This window comes from Belonocnema kinseyi, chromosome 10 (assembly GCF_010883055.1).
Source record: "Belonocnema kinseyi isolate 2016_QV_RU_SX_M_011 chromosome 10, B_treatae_v1, whole genome shotgun sequence".
In the NCBI taxonomy this organism is placed as follows: domain Eukaryota; kingdom Metazoa; phylum Arthropoda; class Insecta; order Hymenoptera; family Cynipidae; genus Belonocnema; species Belonocnema kinseyi.
The window spans coordinates 106,701,469-106,712,140 of record NC_046666.1 but is presented as its reverse complement, the minus strand read 5'-3'; the positions used below and the strand labels follow the sequence as shown (position 1 = coordinate 106,712,140).

The 10,672-nt window shown below is 34.6% G+C and overlaps 1 protein-coding gene across 5 annotated transcripts in view; it reads right to left on the bottom strand.

Annotated features, from left to right (window-relative positions):
- Positions 1-225: 225 nt before the first annotated feature.
- The window catches only part of LOC117181480 (maternal embryonic leucine zipper kinase-like), a 252,964-nt gene continuing 242,517 nt past the window's right edge, over positions 226-10,672 (bottom strand). For 4 of the 5 annotated variants that reach the window (XM_033374181.1, XM_033374183.1, XM_033374180.1 and 1 more), the window contains one exon: positions 226-1,085. In XM_033374181.1, coding sequence (XP_033230072.1) covers positions 812-1,085 — 274 coding nt within the window. In that variant the 3' untranslated portion in view covers positions 226-811. The remainder of the gene's footprint in view (positions 1,086-10,672) is intronic. The other variant, XM_033374184.1, reaches the window with a different exon arrangement.

Genomic DNA, 10,672 nt, shown 5'->3' with positions numbered 1-10,672 from the left:
AACAGATACAAGACCTGAAATTTTGTGAACTAAAAAAGTTAAATGAAATGAATAAGATTAAAAGTAAAAAACGTACCTTGTTTCTTAAAATTGATCTATTTATGTTATGTAATAAAACAATCTTTTGAAAACAATATGCCACTCCACGTAAAATTAACTTAAATGATTCTTGATTGGAACAACACAACTCCTTGTGGATTTGGACTTAACTGAAAGTTCAACAAATAAGGTAAATAAACATTTATTTCAGATAGGTAAGTAGTACTCATACAGTCATAAACTTTAATATCTTAAATATTTTAACATCAAATAAGAATATGATGAAAGCATTGAAAATAACATTCTTCTATACATATTGGTCATACAAAAAAAAGACTGTATATAACGTGTCTTAAACAACTGCTCAGATACTAATCCATTGAGATGAACAATCTCCTAGGAAATAGATACACGTATCATATACCCATTGTAAAATAAAGCCAAGAATTTTAATGTTCATTCACTTTTCCTATTTATATACAGTATCTTATAAATTTGAACAGAATTTAGCAAATTAAATGTAACAATAAAGAATCCTTCTGCATCTAAAGTTAAAACAAAGACAAAGGATTTAATTCTTTTGAAATTACGTCAATCAAATTGCTCCTCCATGAGTGAATTGACGAAAATTATTACTGGAATAGTTGGAATTTAAAAGACACATGCGCATTTGTTTTTCTTATGTGCAAAAACTATCACATGTTATTCTACCTATTATAGTGACTTTTGCGTGATGTAAATCATAGAATATTCAAAACAATCAATCTGAAAGTTAGATAAGACACTTTGATTCCGCGTTATTTTCTTGCTCTATCGATATATCCTCAGCAGCCAGAGCAAGGACCTCCTCGCAAACACGTCTATAAACCCAAGCATCTCCTTTTAACCTTTTTCTTCTTATACCAACCAGTGGATTTTCACTCATAACATCCTTTAATATGCACACTTCTAATTCAAATGAACAAGCATTTCTCGACGAAAAAGGTCTCGCTGAGTCTTTTTTTAGTTCTGTCCCAATGAATTCAGTCTCTCCTTGCAGTATATATCTGTAAAATGGTTAAATGATTAAACCGATTTTAATTGTCAAGAAGTAAAAAATTTTTGGTGGAGTTAATATATTAAAATAATGTTAAAATGGCCATCACTATTTCAGTTTGAAAACCAATAATGTAAATTATAAAGGCACTTATAGTTATCAATTAAAAACGGTAAGAGATATATGATGCATATATGTAAATCATACAAGAAGGAAGCCTTATTATGTGCACTGCGAGGTTACATTGGTTAAATATTTATTTGAAGTACTGTAAAATAAATTTATGCTACTGAATTCTTTTTCATTAACTCATATATTTTACATAGGTACATTGTTTTTAAAAACGAATTATCTCCTCCCAAGATGTCAAAGAAACAGTAAAGAAAAGTGAGGTAATAGGAACCCAATTGACACTTTATGGACACCTCGTCAAAGATATTTTGCCCTCATAGTTTCAGTCATCAATATGTTAATAAAATAAAAGCTTATATATAATGAAAATTATTATAAAAATTATCCACATTCTTACAGAACGTGCTTCAAATGAAATCGGCTGTCGTATAATAGAGGGTAACCACTGAACCGGAAAACAGAGAATTGGCAGTGAATTTATTGTTTGAGCCGGAATTATTAAAAATTGTAGTAAAATAACCATGATTGTCCAAAATAAAGCTAGCTGCTTTCTGCATGCCATTATTATTATTTGTTTTAACTTTTGCTTGGGAGATCTCAGGTTTTCATCCTCAGCCACGGTCTAAGTAAAGTGCCTTATAAAATAAATATATTATGAATTTAATACGCTGTTTGGCATATCTTGCGAAAATATTCAAGTAGGCACAAAAGTAGATACGCGGTATATTTTAGAGTTCGTCTTTTACTGCTGTTGTCTTTTACTGCCTCTTCATGCGATCACTTTTCACAAGCCAAATTACTGTGGTGCATTGGTCACTTGGTAATTTCATCTTAGATGATTCTGTTTAACCTTGCCGAGTTGAGAGAACTCTTCAGAACTGATCTGAATCTTGTAATAAATGCGTGTATCAGGCTTTTCTTAACTATCGTGTGCTGAATTCTCTTAGGTATCTAACTCTCTACTAATTAAACGCACTGTTCTGAATTTATCTTGTCCGAAGTCCATGCAGAATCTTTGGAAACATGTTTTGTGACATGGATTACCTGCTGTAATTTCTGATTTTAACTAGAGATGGGTTATTTAACGTTACTAGTAGCATGAGAATGAGGTGAAATATGAAATATAAGTGTTATGATTGTAACATAACCTCAAAAAGTATTTTTGGAGCAGGCAAGTTTAAAGTTTGCTTATAAGTAAAATAATAAGGTTTTTTCCATAATGTAAAGATAATAAAAAGAGACTAATTTTTTCTATTTTATACTATTAGAATACGTAAAACTATAATAAATGTGTAAGTATGATATAGTATACAAATATGAATGGAACGTAACTTTACTGATTGGAGTAAGCTTACAAAAAATATTGTAACAAGGAAATGAGAACGAAAAAATTCGTATAGAATTCAAGTGATAATTATTTTCGGATTTACGTAGGTTAACACTGAAAGAACGAGCAGTAGTTTTTGTCAATATTTTCATCCTCTTTCTCATTTTCGTCCTTTTGATAAGAGACTTCTGTCTTGCAATGCACTATTTTAAATATTTTATACGGAGTGTTATTTGAATTTGCGACACGATGAAATAGTATATTGCGCAACAAGGGGCAAAAGGCGACAATTGCACGAGCGTGAAGTTAGTTGCCCGAGCGAAGCGAGGGTAGATACCACACGAGTGAAATTGTTGTCTCGCCCCGAGTTTCGCATACAATTTTTCATAAAAAATACATTGATAATTTGACTTGAGATACCTGGAACTGCTTTGCGCCTCATCAAAGGTGTTATTGTTTGTAAAAACGTAGGCAATGGCAGATAGAGATTAGAATGACACGCTGGAGAGTAATTAAATAGTATATTGCGTATCCAGTGGGATAAGGGGGTGGGGGGGGGTCCCAGAGTTAACCCTGGCGGGGACGCAGGGGGCGGGGCCCCCCAGCGGGGGGGGCTGCGCCCCCATTACAAGAAAATATCAATCCTGATTTAATTAAAAGAATGATTAACACCCCCGTACTTTCAATAAGAAGTAAAGAAAATTCTTTTCAACTTAACCGATAAGCTTCACAGAACAAAGTACCGACATTTTCGTTGATTGTCCACTGTTTACCAATTAAGACGTGATATCAATGAGGCTATAAGCAGCTATTGATTTTTCTGTTCGCTCTGCCCTAACGCAAGCGCAATGGGGAGGTTGCAAGCTGCTCTAGTCAAAGTTCTGTGAAAATTTGAATTGGATAAATTAAAAATTGCTCTTTCTAATACTAATTAATAAAAAAAGTTTCTAGGTTGTTCACAATACAAGCTAAAATTTAAGTTATTTATTTGGAAACTGTGGCGAGACGAGGTTTGATAAGAGGGAGAATGGCTGCAGACAACTGCAGATAAAATAGAATGTATATACTTTAGATACCGGTTACGGCGTAAAGTGACTTTCGGAGTCGCCTGTTTCAACTTTCTAGTCTAGGGTTGAAAATACAACTTTAGACCCGCTACGAGGGCATCGAAAGTCAATTGTTTGATACATGTGTTATGAAAAACATTTTTCGTCAACATAGCTTTGACTTAGGAGGTAACCATTCATACTTTTTGGTTCATCTAAATTTGTATAAAATATTAGTTTAAATAATCCATTAATCTATAAGATTATATTTTTTAGATTTACGCACAATTTCCTGCCATACAACTTTTTCTATTGCACCAATTACGTAGCTTTAGAAGCGAAGTCTTTTGACAATTCTGAACACGAGTAATTTGGCCTGAAAAATAAGTCAAAAGTGTTCAATTTTGTGAGGACATAAAGTATGACCTATTGGGGCTAGGTCATTGCATTTTTTTAGAATTACTCGAAACTGCGTCTACTTTAAATATTGTACATTTGGTTGTAAAATTAGCAGGTTCCAAAGTACAATATATATACAGTATATATTCATTCATACCGAGAGGCTTTGCATTCTTTTATAAGTTATGTTCGAATGGCAATACCATAATAATATCACTTTTCATATATTTATTCCTTTTCCTGCACTTTTTTTAATCAATAAATGTTGTTCCGCTAAAAAAAAAGAATTTCTGAATTTCAAATTTGTGTTTTTATACGTCTTTCTCACTTAATAACATGATTTCCACAATTTCCCCTGGACGGTCAGGTGACCGTCAGATTTCTGGAAATCGGTCACTTAAATATCAGCGCATATTTCTAGTTTGAACTAGCTTTCTCACTTTAGGTCTAACTTTATAACTTTAAACCATCCATGTATAGAAGATGACTTATTTAGTGACCATCCATGTATTGAAAATGGCTTTGTTAATGACCATGCTCGTTATCATATACTCTAAGACCTTAAAACATGCTATTTAGTGTTTTTCTGAATGGATTCATTAAACAGAACATACAGAACATAATGCACTAACGGAGCCTCCTTGAAAGATACTCGTCGTAATTCGTATTAATCTAGTTCATATATCACAGTATCATATGATGAAAATACTGGATTTTTGTTCCCCAAAGTATCATCGGAAGACCGTAAATGGGCAGATCTTGCGAACTTTTAAAACCTCAAACAAACAGTCATCTGGTACCGAAGGGAACGCTTCCTTCAAGCCAATATAAGCTCTTCTAGTTATGTTTCCTCTCTTATATTGAGTCAATCGACAGAATTCCTTTCTTACTTTGCTGCCAATCATATCCAACCTGATTTTCGATTGTGAATATCGTTCTCTTCTACTGTACGGACGTCAAGTACAGTGGTAGAAGAAATAAAACAGAGGCAACAGTATCTCCGGTAGTTGCGATAATATCCCTTTTGCTTTTTAATGAGGCGAAAGGTCTATGTAGAATAGACATAAGAAGCCCAAAGTAAGATAATGGAAAATGAGCACGTTTGCAGATAAAGTTTCACGCCCAACATGCTAATCGTGCCATAATAATATGATCTCAAATGAAATGAAAAGAAATTAAACAATTAATTATTTTAGAAATAATTGGATCATATATTAAATTATAATTACTTTAAGGTGAATGATTTTCTGTTAAAACGCGGCCAAAATGCCGTGCATTTCGAACATTAGTGCAATGCTAGGGAAGTTTGTGCGTGTAATAATATCCGCCAGCATGCTCGTTTTTGTAAAGTCAAAGTACAGGACAGTGGTTTGTTTCGCTCCGTACGATAATTTCAAGTTATATCAAGATTTGACATATTTCCTCTCCACAGTCATATAAAAATCTATTAAAAACTTAAGTTTAAGAAATAAGATCTCTACATAACCACCGGGGAAAAATGTAATGTGTGACTGAGTGATTATTAGTATTTCTAAAAATGCAAAAGAGCAGAATACAGGTCTTAAAATTTCAACTTTCGTTTTCTCCGAAGCAAAAACAATTTAAAAATAAGTTTCATTACATTCTTTCTGATATTAGTAAAAAAATGTTTAAAAAAAGGAATGCCTACGTGAAAATTGAGTGACTTATTTTACCACGTATTCTTATCTCACTCTACGCTACCATAGTGGTTCGATCACTTCCGTTGACCAACTTTTTATTATTTAAACAATTTTAAACAAATTCGATAGGCAACGTGAAGGCTTAAGCTTAAATGTAAAATTTAATATATAATTCATAAGTCTGTAGTCTTTGGGAATAAGCATTGATAAATAGTTGGCCAACGAAGATGATCAAACCATCATGCCATAAGCACGATGATTTTGAAAGATTTTACAACAAAACGTTCGCAAAGAAAACTCAACAAATTATGCATTTTTTAATTAAGAATGTTTAAAAAATAAACAACTGATGCCTATGAGAAATGTATCACAGTACTGGGCGAGAAGAAAAACAATTTTAGGTAATTTAACTCAAAACAAGAAATCTTTGCAATGAAAACTGATTAATTTTTCTTTCTCAACTTACGTCTAAATGAATTGAGGTATTGCTTTGAAAGTTTGGGAAATAAGACAGGTGGCAATGAAATAATTAAAATTATGAAGTTATTTTTCAATTACTAATTTGGAGAAATACCAAACGTCCAGCAGAACCCTGGAAGCAATTTTCAATGTTTTCAATGGGCTAGATACAAAGTTTATATTTATCAAAGTGGGGCAAAACAACAAAAATTGTTCACGAACATTAAACACAAACAATGCAAAAACTAATGTTTGCATTTGAAATGCAAATAAAAAATTAACAAATTTATATGTTCAGATAGTACGTGTCTGACATACGTATCAGCTGTATTAGAGCAGTACTATTGCCACCTAAAACCTGACAAAAACAAAATAAGTTAGCGACAGTGAACTTCTTCTTTACCGACAGTGAAATATAGAAGACAAACTTCTGCCGTAAAGCCTAAATGCGTCGGTCGATATTTCTTATTTTCATAAATAACATTTTTTCTTCTCCCAACTCTGTGCCTTGCCACAAAGGTCCTTTAATATTTATAATTATTTTGCGAAAAATTTTTTCGCCTTATTTAAACTTTTATTTATAAGTATGGGTGAAAAAAATGATCTCAGTACTGACTTGATCAGCTCACCCATTCGTTACATGGCCTTAAATAATAAAAATTTTTATCTCTGGATATTTCGCCGCCCTGGAGTTATATTACGCCATGTATACTTTTTGAAAATTTAGAACAATTATTATACGTAGGGTCAGTAAGTAATAAACTTTGTTTCTAAATAAAATTTCCTCTAAAATTTCCTCACTAAGCCGTTGTAATACAAAAATAATATAGTGCCGTTAAATAAAAGTTGAAATTGTTACACAATCAAATTTTTCTGAAATTATATTCTATTACGCTTCCCAAAACAACAGCTCCCAACTAACCAAAAAAAATGCAGACTGTAACAGCCCGCTACATTAACTACGGCTTAATATTAATTCACAATCAAATAAGTTTAGTTAGTTTGAATTTTCGCGCGCCAGACGCGATCTTTGATGAATCGATACGTCGATACATCGATCAATCGATTGGGTGCAAATCATGCCGCAGCTTTGCTCGCAGACGGTTGACCCCTTCGCTCGCGGTAAGCTCCTAGTCGGTACCAAACCAGTCACCATCCGGTAAAGGTGGTCTTCCGACTCGCGAGCTCTTACCAAATTTCCTGTTGTGCATCGAAAAATAAATTGTTTCTGGGTGAAGCCCGGCTAATAAACCCCGACTTAACCTGAAATCTCGACTTAATAATTTCGCCTAATCCTAACATCGAATTAGGGATAACCTCCTTTGCCCTACAACAGTAAGTGCTCTTCAAGCTTTTGCAAGCTCGCTGTTCTTCATCCTCTCGGTCCTCTGTCTAGAGGATCTGGGAATTTTCCCCTTTTATTTATTAGCCTTTTCTTTTTTTACTTATTCTTGCTCTTCTTTACTACTTCTTTTTGCTTCTATCTTATGTCTTCTATATTACGCTCCTCTCACTCTCATTTCTCGCTCATCTGCAGAGAGGATCTGGGATCCTTCTTTTCATTTCTCGGTCCTCTGTAGAGAGGATCTGGGATCCTTCTTTTCATTTCTCGGTCCTCTGTATAGAGGATCGGGGAATTTCATCCTACGTCTTGGTCCTCTGCTAAGAGGATCTGGGAATTCTGTCGTCATAGTTCTCGGTCCTCTGTAGAGAGGATCTGGGATCCTTTTCTTTTTGATTAATTTGCTATTCTAGGTCCTCTGTATAGAGGATCGGGGACTTTTATCCTACGTCTCGGTCCTCCATCAAGAGGATCTGGGATTCCATTCCAGTCAACATGATGGACCACGTGACCACCACGAAAAAAGTGTATTTTGCCCCAAAAGGCTGAAGTCGGTGATCAGCCGGCCCCAGCCAGCCACAGTGTGTCGAAATCTTGTTTTTTTTACATCGATCGAAATTATCATGAACTCTTATTCTACGATCCGACTGGTCTTTCGTAATTTGGGATCCAATGAATAAATGTTTCATTCCTCGTGTATTTACATGATTCGTTACCTTACAAAATTAAAAATTGCTTGTCAAAATTATGAAAAGAACTTCGTGATGTAAATATTCTTAATTAAGCGTCTGGGAAACAACAAATTTAGAGTTTTTAAGGAACAAGCTTATTTCTTCGACTTCTTCCGGACTATTTAAATAAATAATCAAATATGTCTGAAAAGTCCCGGGACGGTTGGATATTTCCTCAGGTAAAATATTTTTTAAAAAAGTGAAGCTCATTCCTGAAGTAAATTTCAACGAGGAATTCAATGGTGATCTTCATTTTGACCATGAAGTTGACCTTCATGGTTTTTTGAAGATCAACTTTGTTTTTTTAAATGGAAACCCCCTTTTTTACATCTGCAATCGATAGAGCGGAAAATTCTCCGTTCAGATACATGCCCAAGTCATAGGTCAATTTTAACGTTTAAGGTCAGTTAGAGGTTATTTGGAATTAACAAAGTTTTCTAAGAGGTCAGTGTAATTCCTGAAGTAAATTTCAACGAGGAATTCAATGGTGACCTTCATTTTGACCATGAAGTTGACCTTCATAGCTTTTTGAAGGTCAACTTTGTTTTTTTAAATGGAAACCCTCTTTTTTTACATCTTCAATCTATAGAGCGGAAAATTCTACGTTCAGGTACGTACCCAAGTCATAGGTCAATTGTAACTTTCGAGGTCAGTTAGAGGTTATTTGAAATTAACAAAGTTTTCCAAGAAGTCAGGGCAATTCCTGAAGTAAATTTCAACGAGAAATTCATTGGTGAGCTCTGTATTGATTTTGGTGATGATCTTCAATGTTTTTTCAAGGTTTTTTCCAAGCAGTTTACGTATACTTTTAGCATTACCCAGGAACAACGACGTGGACGTAGTAAATTCTGTTTCCTCTGGGGTGCTTGACTAGCGTGAGTCCACTTGCCTCTTACGCTTCAGTGAAGATGTTCGAACTGAAAACCTTGAGCTTCTTAACAAAAAGCTATGCAATCTTAAAAATGAGTTACAGTATTACGAATCATCTCCCTATCAATCAAAGTAGCCTGTTGCAGAATTCGATTCTGCAATTCGTCTAAGCTTTGCGGTTGCGTTGAGTATACTTTGCTCTTTAAATAACCCCAAAGAAAATAGTCGAGAGGCGTTAGATCAGGAGATCGCCTGTAATCTCCCTTATTCTTGCGACAATTTGGTTTCTGAGAAGCTCTTCATATGCACCGACATTGAGATTACCATCGATGAAGAAAGGGCCTATCAATTTATCATTCAAGATACCGGCCCAAACATTAATCTTTTGTGGATATCGTGTGTGAATCTCCAACATCCAATCAAGATTTGTGTCGGACCAATATCTACAATTTTGCCTATTAACTTCACCTTTTAAAGTGAAAGTAGATTCATCTGAAAATACTGTATTGTACAAGAAACGAGGATCTCTATCAATTCTGTCCATCATAATTTCACAAAATTCAACCCGACGATCAGGATCGTCTTCATTGCGCTCTTGTACCAGATGAACTTTGTAAGGATGGAAATTAATAATGCTTTTTAAAATATTTCGCACCGTCTCAGGAGCAACGTCACGCTCATCACTAGCTCGACGTAAACTAAGGTGTGGGTTTTCAACAAATGCTTGGGCTATGTCCTTCTGCATCTCCTCAGATCCTGCAGATTTCGGCCGACCAGTTCTCTAAAGGTCCTTGATAAATCCATGATTCATAAAGCGCCTTACAGTTCTTTCAATTGTTGATTTTGAGGCAGGATTCTCTCAATTGCTGATTTTGAGGCAGGATTTAACCCTTCTCCATTACGAAAAGTACGATTAAAAAGCAAACGAACTTGATCATAAGATCGAACTCGATGTCCCCAACCACGCATCATTAATACAGATACCCACTCTCGTTCCGAAAGTTTAGCTTGCGCCATAATAATCTTTCAGCGAAAGATAGTAAGCATGCACTCGTAATACGTTAATTTACTTTGGATTCGATCTATAGTATTAAAAAACGGTATAGGACTTATGGTATCGCCTTAGGTATTGACTTAGGTACCGAAAAACGGTATAGGACTATATAACTCTTCGGGGAGCAACAGAATTCTCACCAGAACACCTGGAACTAATAATGAGAAATTTCCTTGTGATTTTACAATATTCAAAACGCTCTAATCAAGATCAATAGAGAGCTCACCAATGAATTTCTAGTTCAAATTTACTTCAGGAATTACACTGACCTCTTGGAGAACGTTAATTTGAAATAACCTCTAACTGACCTTGGCCGTTACGATTGACCTATGACTTGGGTACGTACCTGAACGTAGAATTGTCCGCTGTATCGATTGCAAATGTGAAAAAGGAAGTTTCCATTTTAAAAAAATAAAGTTGACCTTCAAAAAACCATGAAGGTCAAATTCAAGGGCAAAATAAAGGTCACCATTGAATTCCTCGTTGAAATTTACTTCAGGAATGACCTTCACTTTTTTGAAAAATATTTTACCTGAGGAAATATCCAACCGTTCTGGGACTTTTTAGACACCCTGT